The sequence below is a fragment of the Vanellus vanellus genome (assembly GCF_965231255.1).
Source record: "Vanellus vanellus genome assembly, chromosome: 21".
Lineage (NCBI taxonomy): Eukaryota > Metazoa > Chordata > Aves > Charadriiformes > Charadriidae > Vanellus > Vanellus vanellus.
This window is the reverse complement of record NC_138926.1, coordinates 7145694-7164022: the sequence shown is the minus strand read 5'-3', so window position 1 is coordinate 7164022 and position 18329 is coordinate 7145694. Positions and strand designations below refer to the sequence as shown.

General features: G+C 41.1%; 3 protein-coding genes across 3 annotated transcripts in view; 2 read left to right on the top strand and 1 right to left on the bottom strand.

The window, feature by feature from the left end:
• The window catches only part of CRYAB (crystallin alpha B), a 278708-nt gene that overhangs the window by 177257 nt on the left and 83122 nt on the right, over positions 1 to 18329 (top strand). The gene's annotated exons all lie outside the window — the stretch shown is intronic.
• Positions 7020 to 9699, top strand: IL18 (interleukin 18; the record flags this gene model as incomplete). Its single annotated transcript, XM_082493906.1, has 4 exons — positions 7020 to 7023; positions 7695 to 7832; positions 8632 to 8777; positions 8909 to 9699. The coding sequence occupies 4 exons, from the start codon at positions 7020 to 7022 to the stop codon at positions 9122 to 9124; spliced, it is 504 nt and encodes a 167-aa protein (XP_082350032.1). The 3' UTR covers positions 9125 to 9699.
• SDHD (succinate dehydrogenase complex subunit D) lies at positions 11758 to 17969 on the bottom strand. Its single transcript, XM_082493852.1, has 4 exons — positions 17898 to 17969; positions 17717 to 17821; positions 15460 to 15604; positions 11758 to 12437 (listed from the first exon to the last, which is right to left on the bottom strand). The coding sequence occupies exons 1-4, from the start codon at positions 17953 to 17955 to the stop codon at positions 12272 to 12274; spliced, it is 474 nt and encodes a 157-aa protein (XP_082349978.1). The 5' UTR covers positions 17956 to 17969; the 3' UTR covers positions 11758 to 12271.

Below are 18329 nucleotides of genomic sequence, written 5' to 3'. Positions count from 1 at the left end.
AAAATTACAAGAACTAAATACTTTCTCAAAATAGAAACAATAGTCAATATGCTGCTGTGGCCCACTTCATTACATTCTCAAAAAATATTAGTTTTTTATATTATTAGCAATACTATCTAAACATTAAGAAATAGATATAAAAGAATACGCTAGGAAAATATTCTTAAAGTATTTACCTAATTGAGTTACCATTACTATGTTAAGATATTTTTATTGGCAGATCACCGGAATTAAAATAAATGAAACATCTGAATTGTTTTACCCCTTTTAATGCCTTATGGATATGATAGTCTATGGAGAAAGTTCAGACTAAAAAAACCCCAAATAAATAATTATCTGACCCATTCCTCTACAAGTAGTTCCAGTTCCTCTAACATTGGAGACATTAAAATGCCAGGAGAAATTAAGGCTTAAAACTTACAATAGAAGCTGTTGTTATGAGTTAGACCCTGGTCCTTATAAATGCAAATACGTACAGACTAAGAGAATAAAAGTCCTTTTATTCAATGTGCTAGATGACCTAATTGAATTTTATGATCTCAAAGGTTGAGAGGGAAGACCAAGTCCTCCTTCTAGATAGTTTCATACAGAATGTCAATAGGCCAAAAATATTAGTATCAGCAGTTAGTACAAAATAAACAATGTTGGCTGACTGGCATTGGTTTTGGTGCTTTCACACAAATTTTGGTACCAAGTACAATATTATTTAATGTTTCACTAGTGATCTGAATGTAAATTTAAACTAATGAGAAAAAATGGCTATACTATGTATAATTATTACAGCATTTTAGTTTTTTTTTTAAAGAATCTTTTTTTTTTTTTTCTGTCAAATGAAAAGTTAGGTGTCTGGGAACAAGAAATGCAAGCAGCATCCCCCAAATGGGGAACTCTCCTGAATAAAGCTCTGGTGCCCAAATTTTCAAAAAATGTTAAAAGTCAATTGGAGTAAATAAAAGAGACATGAGTATTATTTTGAAGCTGAAGAAAATTATTCAGAGGTAGAAACGTAAAGGGCTAAAGCTGTTTATTTTTGTTGAAAAAGACCAAGATGCAATTTGATTGGACTCAACAAGAAGGAACTATCTGTTACGAAATGGCTATCAGGAAAATGTACAGAAATGGGTGACCAGAACCAGAAGCCAGTTAAATTTAGAAAGATTTTTTTTTTTCCTGTAAGAACCAATGATTCAAATAAAGTACCAAGAGGAATGGGAGAATTACAGTTGTTGTGTATAAAAATCAGCTAGATCTAGGTGTTTAAATCAAATTTGGATCTCTCTCTGATATACAAGTTTAGGTAAACACAACTCCACACACGTACTGAATGCCCTGTAACAAAACAGGAGTTTGAAAGGGGGTAATAGAATATTGCTGTCTGGTTGCAATTCAGTCAGTGTAAGTGAGCATCTGTAAACAGGGATATATACTTCTCACTTGAAAGCAGTAGCGGCCAGAAATGTACTTTTCTTTGTTTGTCTGTAGGAAACAGGAGGTTTCCATTGCTGAATTCTGCTTTTTTAAAATTCTTCTGAATGAATTTCATTGGTTTCTTCCAACAACTTTAAAGAAAGCAGGTCAATTTCAGTACCTCACATTGTTTTGGTTTATCTTAATATGTCAGTGAAATACACTGCTCCCTGCGGGTAGAACAGTCAAAATCCATGGTTATTAGTAAAATGGACAATACTTTTAGGATTATTTTTTCAGCTGAGGTTGAAAAGATGCGCCTTTGACCTCAAAATTAAAGCATTCCCTACAGACATGTATTGTGCTTTCTTTCTTTCTTTCTTTTTTTTTTTTTTTTTAAATTTTGTTTTCCTCCAAAAGCAGTAACAGGCACACTGACAGGTAAGAGAATTTCTTAGGGTCTTCGGTTTGGCTTTGGTTGGGGCTTTGTGTTTCTCTGTAGTCTTGGTGTGGGGTTTCCTGCCCCCCCAAACCTAAGTCCCATAGCTGATGCCCTAATGCCTTCCTAGTCAGCATTATAAACAGAAAATCAAGGCATGTAGATTCCAGTTAACACTGCCAAGTTCTACAAACTATACAAAATATTGGTTAATTATTCATTCCCAAATTTGCATTTCTGGTTTTTATGGCCTTAGCTGTCCCATCACCACGCAGTGTTTGCCATTGCGGTTACAGCAACCTTTGTTGCATTAAGCACTCCACAGCCTCCACACCACTTATATTCTGAAAAGCATCACGCTTGGGGGCTGCAGTAGTTACTTCCGATTAACGGCTATCGCTGTTTTATTTATTTGCAATCAGTACATACCTGGGAAACGCCCACTAGCTGATAGATTAGGAGCTATTTATTAATCTGGCTTCGACCACTAGCCAGTTCCTGGCTGCTTCCCTGAGGGGCGTGAATTCCTCCGCTGATGCTACTTCTGTGCAAGGGGACGGAAGGCAATTTGATGATTTCCCACCAGACACCCACGATATCTGCCTCGGCGCTGTTGTTATAAAGAACCAGACGCGGGCAGTGCCTTCTCAGTGCTGACCTGGCTTCCCCCAAGGCGGACGCAATGTTTACCGGCAACTTGCGAGTGCGCGGAGAAGGGGAAGTCTACGTGCCGACGGCGGATACCTGTTTCAAAACTGCTACTTGAGCCTTTACGGACCGGCAAACGGACTGCGACACGCTGGTGCAGAAACACGACCCGTCCTCCGACGGCGTCAGTGCCAGATAAAGGGAGTCGCAAAAACCTTCCTCCGTAACCTCAGATTTGCATGATTTGCTTTCCCCGCCGAGGAGGGGAAGTGCCGCGGAATAAACGCAGACGCAGGCAGATATCTTGGGAAAGAGCCCTGATTTCCTGCGCCGTTTGTTCCGCCGGCCTGTGCCGGCGCACGGTGATGCAAGCCGCTATGTGCCCCCCGCCCTAGACCGCTCTCACGGCCGCCCCGGATCGCTCTCCTCCCGCCCGGCGGGAGCGCACGGAGGTGACACGGCGGTGCCGCCCGCCCCGGGACAGCCTCCGCTCCGCGGCCGCGCGGCTCTGGGCACTGCCGCCCGCCCCGCGGTACGCCTGCGCGCGGGGAGCGGGCCGGGGTCGCGGGGCAGGGGCCGAGCGGGTGGGCTCCCTCGGGCCGTCCCCGCCCCTCCGCCGGCAGCGCTCGCCCTTCCGTCTCGCGTCGTGCCGCTGCAGCCCGCCGAGGAGCGAGGTAGGATCGCCGCCGCTCTGCCCTCGCCCCGGGGCCGCGGCGTCAGGGCGGCCCGCCCCGGGAGCCGCCGGGCTGGCAACTGCGGCGGCGGTAGGCGGAGGGCCCCGCACCGCGGTACGCGCGCTGCCCCGGGCTCCGCGCCTGCCCCGCCGGGACACCGCCCTGCTCTTCGCCTTCTCTCCGTCCCGGTGTCTCCGCGGGCGAGGCGGTACACGCTACCTGCGACAGTCGGCTAAAAACTGCCTTTAGCTTCCACCGCGCCTTTCAAACGCGCTTGGTAAAACTAACCATCTTTTACTACGCATCAGGGTGGTCGTTCTGTGTTTTACCCATTAAACGAACGGCCGCATTTTCCTTTAATCCATTATCCGCAAGTCCTGCCTATGCCTTCCGCTCTGCTTGAGAGTACCAGAGTAGCCCTTAACTTCTCGGCTTACTCCACTACAGATGCGGCGTGCACCGTTTGGTGCTGTGGTGTTTCGTTTCAAAGGCTTGGGGATGCATGTTTCGAAACAAAGATGCAGTCCTCCACTAGGAACCCGGGTTCCGCTTCTGCGCGGACCAGCTAGAACTATAGACCGTATAAAAAACAGGATAAGAAAAAAATCACTTTCAAATACATTCCTCAAAGTGCTTCACTAGAGGGACAAGGAAATTACTGGGCTTCCCCCGCCTCAATCCCTAAGGTTGATGTGTGTGCTTACGTACTTAAGTTGGCATTGCTCAGCTGTTTTGTATAATAAGTCTTTTTCAAGGGGTGAAAAAGAGCCTTGGAAGCAAGCCAAATGTTTTGACTGTACAATAAAATCCCAGCCAGTGCAAGAGCCAGTTCTGCCCGCTGTTTACCTAGCTTTAACACATTTATTATGGTTATTATTTCTGTGGCTGGTGAAGGGGGAAAGAATGCGTTGAGAGGAGTTGATAGGTTTGAATGAAGCACATCATACTGTAGACTACTGACAAACAGTGACTTCAGTGTTTTTACAGTCACTGTTGTTGGCTTTGTGGTTATTTGATGCTGCCTGATCAAGTTTTCGTGCATTCTGCTGTGACTGTCTTCTCCCGTGTGTGGTACACAGAGGCTTGGCACATAGCTCCAGGCTGAAGACTTCATACAGATGCCAGGCTCCTAAAGCTTAGATGCCTTTAGGTGCATGTTACTTTGCGCATCTGGCCAAAAAATTTTACACCAATCACAAAGCCAGGTAAATCAGATCTTGCAGATAGTAAAGTAGCTACTTGTTATTTTTGGAAATTAAAATGCCTTTTTTTTTCTAAAAACATAGATAAAACAGGTAAGAACATTCATACACAGAAAGCATTTTAGGAAAATGGACAAAAATTTACTAAGATACAGACCAAAATTAAACAGGAAGGAAAGTGACAACCTACATTTCACAAAATTAGGGGCATACAAGGGGACAGTTTAAAACTGTTTACTGCCAGAGAAGAGAAAGAATGAAATTCTTTGCCACATCTTTCTCTGTCGTATTATAATTCCCTTTATTCTTATTCTTACTTTTCTTTAAAGTTAGGAGATGCTATTTTAATTTTGAAGATTATATCGTCATCAGTTTTAAAATAAAAGTATTTGTTAGAATTATTCCTTCCAATGGCAATCATCCCAACAGCAGTAAAATTACTGAAATACTAGACTTTGCAGTTCAAGTCCTACTCCATACAGGTGACTCCACAGAACTTTTGAGTTATTTTGTAATTTTTCCCCTGGTGCACTGCTAGAACTGAAGATACGGAGACATCTGTGGCCTGCAAAGCAATACAATCCGTTCAGCTGTATTTCTTTTCTGCCAGCATAAATAGAAACTTTATGATAGAAGAAAAGGAATGGGCATAGCAAATTTATGACCCTCGCTGTTCTTTTGGTTTATACAGTAAACATATACATTGTTTTAGCCATTAAACAGACTAAGAGGGTGACATGCTCTCAGTCGCTATATGAGAAAGCTAAAGAATATAAAGTTTACCTCTCTGGCTGTTAACTGTGTGAGGTTGTGTATTGACATTAGAGGCAAAGTGCAGCCCTGGGCTAGTTCTAAATTAACCCTGAGGTGTGTAGAACTGGGGCTGGAACCTCTCAGGTGCAGAAGATGGCTGGTCTGTAATGATTAGTTCAGGGGGGTTTGGTAAAATAACTGTTATTCCCAAGGGAAATATATCTGTTCATCTTCACTTTTCTCTGTGTCACTCTTGAAAGAGAATAGCTGTAAAATCAAGCTCAGAATGCAATCTGAGTTAAAATAAAGTTAAAATACCATAAGCCAACAGCTGCTACTGCAAAATAAGCTATATCCCAGCTTCTCTAGGAACCTACGCAATTCCAGCTCAAGATGCAAAAGATACAGGCCTTTCCTAGGGGCAGCCAAAGGGGGACTAAGTTTTGGATATTTTGGAAGTTCTGTCTTTTGTAGAGGGAACCTGGAAAGATCAGTCTGTGTAGACTTAATATAACTTTTATGGCTTAATGGCCCGTAACAGGGTGCTTAACCCAGTCTTAGTTACTTCTCTATTTGAAAATTAGACACAGAAAATCAAACGACCATGTGATAGTAAGATAATTTTTGCAGGCCCAAGAGAAGAGAACTGATTTGATGAAGTATGTTCATGGAGCTACTTAGTAGCATTCTCACAGAGAAAGAAAATGGTAATGAGTTATTGTTTATTCCCATGTAACATTGCATAAGTCAATGAAGTTTTGTAACATAACAGAACTTGAAGGATGCTCTATGTTATTCTAAATAACGATAAAAGCCAAGAGGGGAGGAGACCAATTATTTAAAAAAACAATTTTTCAACAGGTAGTGAAACGTGCCAGCCCTATTACAGTGTTGTGCGCTAGAAGAGAACTAGCCCAAGAACTCCCTTGCCTTGTAGAGTAAAAAGCATTCTTCTTGCTCTGAATCCTCTCCGTGTGTTTTTGGCAGAGTGAAGATGAGTGGTGAAGAGATTCTTGTGTGTGCAGTACAACTTGGAGAAAATTTCTGCCTCTATTTTGCAGGTAATTACTACCCACTGCTGAATGAGACACACTGTGTCTTCTTTCTGCATAGAAGATCAAAAGCTGATAGACAATTCAATCCTTTCCTTGGGCTGGCATCCCTGGTTTTGTGGAATCCTGTTCTTTCCTTCCATGTTACCTGAGCAATCCTCAAAGCAGTTACAGTCCCCACCCACTTAGAAGAAGGATAGTTCTTAGATTATGGAGCCAGGCTGTTCACTGCAAAACGAATCTGAGTTTGAGACAGCTGTCCCAGTGTGTTAACAGGTCAGTACCATATTATTGCTGAACACCTTAAGCATTTAATAACTTTTTTGTTTGAATACTGATTAAAAACAATTCCTTTCTCAGTCTGATTCCACCTAATTTTACCATAAGTTTAAGTTTGAAGTATTGTTAGCCAAGTATCTGAGCCAGCAGAATATTTGTTGCTTCATACAATACATTCCCGTAAAGGACACTCAGAAAGTTGTGGGGTGGAGTTGGAATAAGTGGACAACTTCCAATCTTACAGCATAAAGTTAGTTGGAAAACAGTCTCTTCTTTAGAAGCAATTTGTAGTCACTGTTTCTTGTCCTTTTGTTCCCTTAGAATAAAGGTGCTGATGAAAGCAAAAACTTGCCTGCTATTTATCCCTTGGTTATAGGCTTAAACTGATCTGAGCTCCTCACCCTTAAGTAACCCTAAAACACTTTGCATGCCTCTTGGTTTGGTGGTAACTCCAGTACTCAAGTGGTTTCATTATTCTGTTGAGTTTGTTATGCTCACAAAACACACTCTGTAGTTAGAACAGCTCAGCTTGGTGAGTAAGTGATACTGGGGACTACAACTGGAAATGCGTAGGTGGCTGGCTGAATTCCAGTCTTGCAGAACAGAACTGGGTAGAAAGTGGTTTCTTTTGTGGGGGCACAGCTTAATGTTGTTTTTTCTTTCCTTTCTTTTTTTTTTCATTGCTCACTTGGAACCAAGATGATGATGGTAAGCTGAAAGTTCATCGTTTATTACCTTCATTATCAATTTTACCTGATTAACCTGCTCACGCTTACTAACCCACAAATGCTTTGTGTGCCTTAGAGAACAAGTTTTCAAACGGATAATGACAACTGTAAAAAAAGAGGGCTACAGCTCACCTTCTCCTTCTGAAGCTTTATTTCCTTCTAATGTACAGGGTAGCAGCTTCCGTAACAGAAGGACCTTTTAATACAATTCCAATTGTTGGGCAAAAGAGAGAACTGTTGCTTTTGAACATTCTGAACATTAACAGATACAGTAGCTTCTCTTGCTTGTATATACAGGCTGCTGTATTCTGGGAAATGCTTCTGTCTTACCTGGATTGCTACGAGCCAGAGGTGGAAAGAATGACACGGCCTCCATTGTATTTGAGATTGCCATTCTAAGAACTTATTTCACCTGGTATCCTTAATGACAAGATTAAGCCAGTAGCGAATTGTTAAGATCTGAGGTGATTGCAGCTAAAATATTTGACCCTCTTTGCTTAATATTTCTACAGGGCTGGAATGTGATGCCTTTTGTAAGGAAAAAATTCTCCAGCGAGTCCTTAGAAATGTAAATAGCCAGTTGCTTGTGGTTCGACCAGATTTAAACGTGGCAGCTTTTGAAGATGTGACAGATCAAGAGATGAAATCTGGTACACCATTTACCAAATATATACTATAACTATTGCACTGTTTCTTTATTCTAAATGTGCTTTTGTTCTTTGTACTCCCTGACTCTAAATGATGAGACTGAGAGTAAAGACTGAAAATTCATTTTTAAGAATAAAGCTGAGAGCGCTGAAATTTTGTCTTGTGCATTAGTAATGGATTGGATTAGATTAGACTAGACTAGAATAGACTAGGCTGAGGCCTGAGGGATGTCCCTTGCAGAAAAGGGCTGCTAAGACTTTTGGTTAACTCTGATCACAAACTAACTTCTTAATCCTTTTCTTGTTTTTTTGTGTTAGATTACAAAAAATTGTTTTTAGGTTTAAACAGACAATGTATTTGGCACTAAAAGCTCTTACTTTCTTCTAACAGCAATAGCTAACAATGTAGTTACGGTTTTGGCTTTGATTTTTTTGGGGGGGTGAGCAATTCATTCAGAACTATCTTTGTTGAACTTATTTATTTACAGTCACATACATACAAACATAATCTGATTTACAGCTGACTGTTCACAAAACCAATTCTCACTTTATGCATGCACATAAAACAATTTCAACATCCCACCCATACTAACTGGTAACTTCACGTGCTTTCTTGCAAATCCAAAATCTTGGTTATTGAATGAATGCAGAAAGTCAAATACGTGCTGTCAGCAGTCATAAAAACTCAGGCCCTGGCTCTCCTGTCAGAAAAAGTTGCCAATGGAATGGTAAGATGTAATACGGTTAAGTCACTGCAGTCCTCTCCTGAGCAGACTATTAATAATAAACAATTTCTATTTAGGAAATGGAATGCACTTCAACATTCACTGTTACAAAACTACCACACCTTCAGCAGGGGTGCCTGTTGCATTCAGTGTCCAGGTAGAAGATAAAAGCTATTACATGTGTTGTGAGAAAGAATGTGGAGAAATAATAGTACGATTTAAGGTAAGTATCTGCTTTACATACCTTATGTATATATAAGTAGTAGGCAAAATTAAGAATTCAAGCCTGTGTGAGCTGAAACAAGCCTGCTCGGGTCTTGTGTGGGGACTAACCCATTCCTTTTTCTTTCTCAGGAAGGAGAAGTTCCCAAAGAAATTCCTGGTGAAAGTAACGTAATCTTTTTCAAGAAGATGTTTACATCTTGTAGCTCCAGAGCATTTAAGTTTGAATATTCACTAGAACAAGGAATGTTTTTGGCCTTTGAGGAAGAAGGCTCCTTAAGAAAATTAATTCTAAAGAAACTGTCAAGAGAAGATGAAGTGGATGAAACCATGAAGATAAGTTTCTAACTTAAGTCCGAATGAAAGTCACAACCTATGACATACTTCAGCAGTCTTAAAACATATATTGGGCTTTTTATAAAAGAAATCTTATTCCAAGGCAAGCCAATTTTGTTTTTAGCTACCATAAGACAGTACAAAAGTGAGCACCTAACAAGGAAAATGAATTCAAATTCTTGCCAAAAAGCAGCACATGAATGTTTTCCAGTCACAATGAAGAAACGAGAATGTGGATGCCTGTGTAGTCCTGTATAGTTTGATCCCTAAAACCTTTACTGCCTGTCAATCAAACAGCTTTTGAATTAGGTGTCTCATAGATGAAGTTGACCTATTTTTGGGGAGGGACCACTTAGAACAACAGATTTCATAAGCAGACCATGCACCTGGCCAATAAAGACTTTGAGATTACTTTTTTGCATGAAGATTATTTCCTGAGCAACGTCATCAATCTCAGTTACACAGTGACATTCTCACCTTCAACTGAAGTAGAAACAACAGACAATTTTTAACTTTCTGGAAATCCTTGACAAAACTGCTAACTTACCTAAACAATTAAAGTTCTAATAAAGCCGTTTGTCCTCAGAGGGCCCAAGAAAACAAAAGAATTGTGCTTTTATGTAAAGGTTTTAAAAAGTTAACAGTAAATTGTAGGTAAGTGATGAAATCAAACAGACATTTGTCCTTCTAACAATTGGAAACAAAGGTAGGTATGGCTGGCTCCCATAAGGGCCCTATCTTATTCTATGTACGTGACAATGCAGCATACACTGGGCTCAAGCTGTGAACTCTGCTTCACATTCATAGCTGAGCAAGGCCTGGATTTCACTAAAACCAGATTAATGTAAGGCACGTTGAATATTTAATCTTGAGGAAATTGACATAGCATATGTTATTCTTCTCTTCTATGTATAAGATGAGTGTTGGTCTTCCTCTTCTATTCCAACTCCAGGTAGTGACAATCTGAACACTGGTTGCAACTGGGGTCCTGGGTCTTCAGAAGAGCTGGTACAATTGTCATACCCCATACAGGCAGAAGTAATCAGAGAAAACAGGAAGGCTGTCATGAAATGAGGAAAATCCTCAAACTTGCAGAAAAGATAAGTCTCAAGACTTGTTTTGGTAAAAAACAAACCAAAACTATAATTTCAGGGGCTTTAAAAAATGCTTTAAAAAAAGCATACACACATGAAACTGCTGTCATAACCCTGACTGTCTCAGCTTTTCATGCTGCCCCTGCCATTTCACTAACCAGCTGCTACAGGAGCACCTAGAGGCAGTAAGAAACTAATTCTTTAGAATCATGTACAGACACCACTCAGGGCACTATCACTTAGAAAGAATTCACTGGAGGGACTTAAAATCAAGAATGCATTTAACACATCCAGATACCCAGCAGGACTGACTCCCCGTTTTATACGTCTGATGAATGTTCAAAAACAGGATTAGATCAAATGGTTACAGCCATCACAATAATTAAGAACAAAAGTTAATGGTAATTACAGGGAACTGATTCAATTTCAACAGGTGTCGGTCGACTGAGGAACACATGTGACTCAGAGAAAGCTGTGATCATTACCTTTTAATTCTTGCCTCAAAACCAATGAACTAGTCTCAGAGTTGCTAGCCCCTAACATTGTAGGTCTGGGCTACTACGTTCCCAGAGCTCTTAAATAAGTAATTTCTCACAAGATATCCTAAACAAATACCACATACCAATGCATCATGTGTTTCATCTCAAAAGAGAAAATGTCAAATACTTTCTATGGTACGTGCTCAGATTGCACGGAGGTACTTAGCAGTGACTCATACATATGCATCTTCCACACTATAACAAAATAACAAATGTTACATTGATAATCTAAATCAGACCACATCAGACAGAAGCAACCATCTCAATTCTGACCTCAAGATCAGCAAATCAAAAGTGGCCAGGTACCTGGTATTTCCCATGGTTACACGAATAAGTAAGTAAATAAATAAAAAAAAAGTCCAATCCAGATTTAAGGAAAAAAAAAAAAAAAAGAAATCAAACCAGAAAGTCACATAGAATTCAAACAGCAACTTACTCGTTCTGTTTATTGCATAATCAGACTGATGGTAACACACAATTCTCTTCCTCTTACTATTAATGGTACCACAGAAGTACCATTAGAATGTGGACATGGTTAACCACTCCTTACTTCTATGAAAGTCAGAAAAGATAATGCAGAGAAGAAAGTTAAAAAACAGAATCTCATTCCCCACCCTAAAGTGTGTATCAGTGTTTATTTAGAAAACAAACCCCCCAAAAATTGTTGCAGATGAACACGGAAAATACAAAAGCCATATGCTATTTATGGCTCCTAAAATTAATCTGCAAAAGTATTTTTCTTGTAAGTCCATTACTGCTGTATTTTCCAATGGACATTACTCTTGTATTAAGTGTAAACCATCTCTTTAAGTATTAAGGACAATACATATTAATAAAAATATTTTTTGTTTTTTAACTTCTAAATGAAGTAATGCAGAGTAACAGCGTGAATGGTAACAGAACAGTATGAATTAGTATTTGAACTTGATTTTAGAGGGAAAACCCAAAACATCTGCAGAGAAAACATTTTAAGTAACTCAAAAGTAGTAAAAATCATTCAGAAGCGCACACGTACAATTTCTGTAAATTCTTTATTGTATGGATTAAGAAAAAAGTATTCCCTTTTCTACATAAACTCCCAGGGTCCAATGAGTTACAGAGTGTGCCTTACATACAGTTAAGCTGTTGTGATGTCAGAAATAACAGTTCAATTTTCTGCATGTCAAGTTTGTTTTATAAAATAGGAAACCAAACACCAGTTACTTTAGAAAAACACTCATTAAAGCTGCCATTACAAGGAAAGTTACCTTCAGCTATTGAAGTCTGTCACTGATGTAATTATTCCTTCCAGCTTCAATCAACCCACTGTCATCTGGATATTATTTGCTTAAATCTACTTTTTCTTTTTTAACATTTTTACTGCTGTTGGATATTTATTTCTAAAAGACGAGCTCTGAACTTGCTGCAGTATGCACATACTACGGACCCTTGGTTATTAATCTGTTTCACATTAAACATATTGGTAAAAATATGATGAAGCAGAGGCAGCAGTGAACAATCATGTTTGTCAGGGACTCGGTCGTATCTTAGAGGCTCCACAGCATGGCAACAGCCTTGCAGATACCAACATCATGATAGTTAAAGTAGCAGAGGCCAGCGAAGGTAACGGCCGACAGTACATACAGACCTGTATTGGCCAGTTTAATGGGTGTATCTCCATGGACGTAGTCAGTTATAACCTGTCCAAGACCCCTACAGAATAAGAGGGAGAAAAAAGCTGAAATCAGGAAAGAGTATTCCTCACTAAAATCCATACGGTTTATGTGAGCATTCTACTAATATTGCTGAAACACATGTTTTTTTTCACCCGCTATCATCAACATTTCCCAAAGAATGCCCAGTTCCCACTCAAAAAAAAAAGATGTATCTATTTAAAATAAAACAAAACAACATTCCACATATTCTATTTAAAAAAGATAGACACTGGCTCAGAGTTTTCCTAATGGTACTGAGGAAACAAGGTATTGAGCACAGCTCTTTCAACAGTACAATCTGTAGAATCTGCCTCCAAGAAACACTGGGCAGCTTATCTGACTTCCAAGGACTGAAGAAAAGAAACCAAAGGAAATATCCTTCTTGCTTAGACAGCAAGGTGTGGCTCTGGGATCAGCCATTGTCACAAATGCACAGAAGACTCCAGGATGTGTATTTAGATTAGAAAATAGTGGCAACCAAAAAATTACCACACTCTATTTTTTTTTTTTTTCTATGTCTGTCAGGCTGGAAGTGAACTCTTGTCCAGGCTTAAACTATTCATCAACAGGAAGACAGAAGATGCTATTAAACTAACGTGGTAGTCCTCTTCCCAAAAGTATAATTTTGTTTGCTTTCTGCAATGACAGATGTCAACTTGGTAAAAAAAAAAAAAAAAAAAAAAAAAAAAGAGAACTGTATTTAATGCAACAATTTTCTTCCTAGGATTTTGGCTTGGTCTAGCCTGAAGCTGAAGGATCTGTCCCCCACAAATTAAGATACACTAGTGACCTAGCAAGGTTCAAAGTCCTGCAGCAGCTGCAAGTGAACACTGAACTCAGTTTCGCTTAGGTGGAGTTCTAATACCATAAAGATGTCAAAAGTGAGAAAAGGGGTGTAAGGAACCCCTGGATACAAAGAGAAGCAGAAAGTGGAAGGAGTCTGAAAGGGAACTACTCTCAAACTGTTACAGCTATTTTTTTACAACTGAACAGTGGAATAAAGCGAGGTGTGCGGGCAGCACTACCCGCACTTCTAGCCTTCCAAAGTGCAGATAAATAACACATACTGAACTTGGGATTCACAAGCTGCCCTTCAACAGTAGTGTTGATAACGGATTTTCATAACAGCTTTTCTTTGCATGGCACAATAAGACTAAGCCATGCTAAGACTTCTCAGAAAAACTGGCGTGTGACTTTACAGCACACTGATTAATTCACACAAAGTCCTCATGGGAAAGGACCAGTAGCCCTGAGAACAAGGAAGTGAATTATGAGAAATAGCTCACGTGTGGTAGACACACAATCTAGCTCACAACACACCAGTTTCACTGGGCAGAGAAATCTTTATTACATGCCAGCAAAAATGGTACAAGATAAACATGGCTTCAGGTATCTCGAGAAGTCTGTTCATAGGTTACTATTTGGACTGATAGCCACCTATCTGAAGCACTATTTCCAATGTACTTGAGAACAAGATTTTCTAAGGAAAAACATAGCAAAAGGTGAAAGAAAACCCCTCAAAAATATATGCGATACTCCTCTGCAGCTTCTGATCAGCTACTAGAGGGATTATTTGATCTGTTATGGCAATCAAATTAACGTTTATGGAAAGCAAACAATCTTTTTTCTTTTAAAGATATTCTAGCACTGAATACCTATGAAAGCACAAAAGGAGAATTTTCCTACATAGGAACATCTTTAGGACAATGTTTTGCAAGATAAGAGTTTAATACTGGAAAAATGTTCCAGCTTAAAAAGAGAACAAAAAAAACCCCACAGAAGTAGGGGAAGAATTCACTCTGATTAAAGTTACCAGCAGAGCTGCACGCAAACAGCAAGACATTTTTCTCATGGGGGATGTCCCTACACTGTTTATAGAAAAGAGATTTCTCGTATGACCAATCCTGACACTTTTGTCAACAAGAGAATTCACTAAAGAATCAAATGTGCATGCATTGACAGAAAATGTCATTGAGAGAACCCACTTCAACACATCAACCTGCAATAACCTGTTCCATTGCGGGGAATCTCCCCATGTGGTCACATCTAGTACAGCACCAACACACGCACACCAAACAAGTGAAGAAATGCTCCAAAGGCAGGCAAGTTTAGCTTTATGTATTTTATATTTGAAAGAGCTCTGACAAATATGTTCAAGGATAGCCACATTTCAGATTGATTCTGTATTAGATTTGAAGGCTTCAGGAAAAAGCTCCCAGTCAACAAGGAAAGTGCAAGAATCCCTGGTACAACTTCATAAGGGCAAAACTGAGATTTAAGAAAAACTGATATCCCAAAGTACGATGACATTGGTTATCTGCTTTATCCCTGTGACAAGGAACTACAGACCAGTATCACCTTGAGAATGTAAATGCTGCCAGTTAGGCCAACCATGCAGCTGGATCCACTCCTAACTAGTCTCACCTAGCCTACTCACATTAAAGATCCCAGCAGAACTACATTTAAGAACATGAGCAAGCATCCACTTCCCAGGAATCAAGGTCTCGGCTTCTTCAGTGGAATATTTGCTATGAACTCTTTATTATGCATCACCATTAAGATGTACAAAGCCAACCCGCAGCAGAGAACCTTAGAACAACAACTTCGTTTATATAGATCTGTCCTGTTTCTGTTCCCTCTGTTCCTACAACGTTGATTCTTCTACAAGATAAAAATGTCCAAGATTCCACACAGCCAGTGGCAAGGAAGTCCTCCTAAAGTAAGATACTATGTAGAAGAGCACTAGAGAACGTTTATGGATTCCTTACTGGTAATACGTATCCCTGCCTTCTGACTGAGAGAACAGTGTGGCAAAGGAAGACTGAGATACAACTAGTCTCGTCAAAGATCACGACTGTCACAGAACTTTGAGAGTAAGTACTTTGTTTGCATCTCTTTCCAGGTATTTTATACTAGATCAGGAAGTAAGTCAGGGGACTTACTGTGATACACAGACTTAAGACCTAAGACTTGGAGTCATCCTGACTATAAGAATTTACTGAGGGACCTATTGTGCTTACCAGTGGCCATGGAGAGTGAGGGCTGCAGCCAGTGAATAGTCCATGGCTGGTCCAGGATACAGGTAGGCTGCAGGAAGGAGACCCAACAAGAGGACACTGACAGCTCGCTCACCTGTCCAGTGCAAAGACGCAGCCTTGGAACTGCCTGTAAGGAGAAGTATTTTTCAGTGCAAAGTTCCTGTTCAACGTGCTGTAACCTTAAAAAGAGATACCTCATCCTGAGCAGCACCATGCAATTACATGTTTCATCTGACCTGATTACCGAGCTTTCATCCAAGCAAAACCTAGATGTCTTTGAATTACTGCTATAGAATATGTATCTATTTTACAATCTCGAAAAGGTTAATTTTAAATATTCCTCTCTTTGCTGCTGCTAAGAAAGAGAAGCTTCTTTTACTACAAAAGAATAGAAGCTCAACAGGTAAAGTCAAACCAAACACCAGTCCTACTTTCACAACCTGCAGTTCAGAACTAAGGTCCAAGTCAAGCACCACAGGAAAGAAGCGTCTCTGAAATCAAAGATTTTTTGTCTAGTGAATTTCCTGACTGTTACGTACTATTTACTACTACCAACTTTTGAGAAATGGCTTTGAAATCCGGATGGACACAACTACAAGTTCCAGTGAACGGCACATCACAATAACTCTGTGCACAGTTCTGCCCAGGAACCAATATCGCTGTTTTTAACTGCAAATAGACAAATTTCTGGGACCATTGCAGTGATATATGGCCTAGAAGTAGCCTGAAGGCCAAAGGATTTCAGTCCTCCATTGATACTCAGCTGGGTACAATTTGAACCACCTAACAGATGACTCTAGAAATAGAAATACCAGTTAGGGAGCTCCGTGACCAACTCTTACTTTTTAGAAGCATTCAAATACTATTAGGAAGGAAAAAAAAAAAACACCCAAAATATCTAGAAAGTCCTGGAGCAAACCAAATCCCTAACACCATAAGCAATACTCTAGACCGGAATGTCAGCATCAGCCCGAGCTAGAAACATCAAGAACTGACTCTGTAAAATTATCTTTATAATACAATATCCCCAGAGTGCTTACCTAACACATAAATATTATCTATCCATCTAAACCAAAATGCACGTTATAATTTGTTTTTGCAAGGAGAAAGAAATTTAGAAAAGTGACAAGATAAGGAAAGCAAATGACCTGAAGTAAAACATGAAAGGGACTAAGGCTTGGGAGTAATAAGGTATCCCTGTAGAACTCCACAGTCAAGAACACTTCCCAGCACATGCATGAAGTCTGTTGTTAATATGAAGTTCAGAATAGAAAGGAAGGAAACGACTTAGCTGTGTTTAAGCCAATTTCTTTTACAAGTGTTTCTTCATCCTTTCTACTTCTAAGTTGAATTGTAATGGCTACAAAACATCCTTAACCTCTGGTCACAACACTTATATTTAACTGTGCAACTGACAGACCAGAACTTGGTCTTGGCATGGTTATCTTTCATCACCTTTGTGTTGTCTTGCCACATGGAGAGAGCAAAAAAGAATCTAAAAAATACTCTGCCTGCAGATCAGACTTTTCAGATTCACATCAGTGAACCAGAAGCTCCATTGTTCAAGAAAGAAGTCACAATTGCTGTGTTTTCATATTATTACTGCTACTGAACCATAAGAAACATTAAACCTTTTTCTGATTTGTTTTAAAATCTTTCAACCTTTTTTCCATGCTTGAAAAAGCTACCACCTTTGTTAGTTAGCAGAACTAACAAACTTTGTTAGTTACTTTTTTAACATTCAGTTAGTATCTCCTATTTAAAGACTTGCAGCATTCACAGGCTCAATACCAGGATTGCAAATGTCAATTTCAAATTCAAGCAATGTAAAGTCACATATACATCGTTTTGAATCAGAATGAAAATCAACAGCCGTGCTATCAACGGAAAATAGCGCTGTTGCAGATGATGGTAACGCATTCTGGCCATACCAGTAAGCCTACCTCACCCACGAAGAGCCCAAGAAAAACTATATGGTGTCTTGCATCCCTTTTTTCTGCCCCTGGCTACTCACACCTGCCATTTGAAATCTCCTACCCGGCTCAAAATAAAAAAGGGAACCTTGACCAGACGGACACACGAAGATCACCCCGTTTGGCTGGAGAAATCGTTTCCAGGACAGCGGCACAATGGCTCAACACCGGCTGACAAACCCGGCGCCCGGTGCCGGTCAGGGGGAAAAGGAGACCCACCCCCCACACAGACATGGACAGCACCGCACACGGCGGGCGGGACGTACCGTGGCCCTGCTGGGGGGAGCTGTGGCTCTGCCGGGCCGGAGCGCTGCGATCGGCAACGGCCGCCAAGACCGCGGGGCGGCGGCGAAGGGTCCTCCCGAGGAGAGCTGCGGAGAGAACGGTGACGAAGTGTCAGGGCCGGGCCGGACAGGGCGGCGGGACGCGGGGCCGGCGGGTACTCACCCGTCTGGGCGCCGCGGGGCCGCGCCAGCCCCGCCCGCAACAGCACCAGCGCCGCCATCGTCTCCAGCTGGCCCAAGGGCACTGCGCGCCGGAACCGGAAACCGGTGCCGCCCCAACTCTTTCCGCTTCCGGGCTGGCGGGCGGCGGCGCGGCTTTCCGGCTCTTCTGCGGGGCGGAAGGGAGAAACGGTGGCCCTTCCCGGAGCCGGCGGCGGGGGGCCAAGAAGGGCCGCCCCCAAGCCAGCAGTGGGTGCGCGCGCGCAAAACGTCTCAGGACGGCGGGAGCGCTGCTTCGGAGGCGTTTGGATCTTGAAATCCACAGCAATAGCCACAGCAGATCCAGGCGTGCCTCGCCTGCACGTTTGCTCATAAAAAGTCTCTGTACGAGGGAAGCTATATAACATAAACACCTTCTTGAACATTTCCTGCAATG

Excerpts from the sequence above, each read along its gene's own strand:
- SDHD (XM_082493852.1), bottom strand. The coding sequence starts at position 17,955 with ATGGCGGCGCTGGTGCTGTTGCGGGCGGGGCTGGCGCGGCCCCGCGGC. Across the intron at positions 17,822-17,897 it reads GCCCCGCGGCGCCCAGACGG|CTCTCCTCGGGAGGACCCTT; the intron begins GTGAGTACCCGC and ends TTCTCTCCGCAG. Across the intron at positions 12,438-15,459 it reads CTCACTCTCCATGGCCACTG|GGGTCTTGGACAGGTTATAA; the intron begins GTAAGCACAATA and ends CTTATTCTGTAG.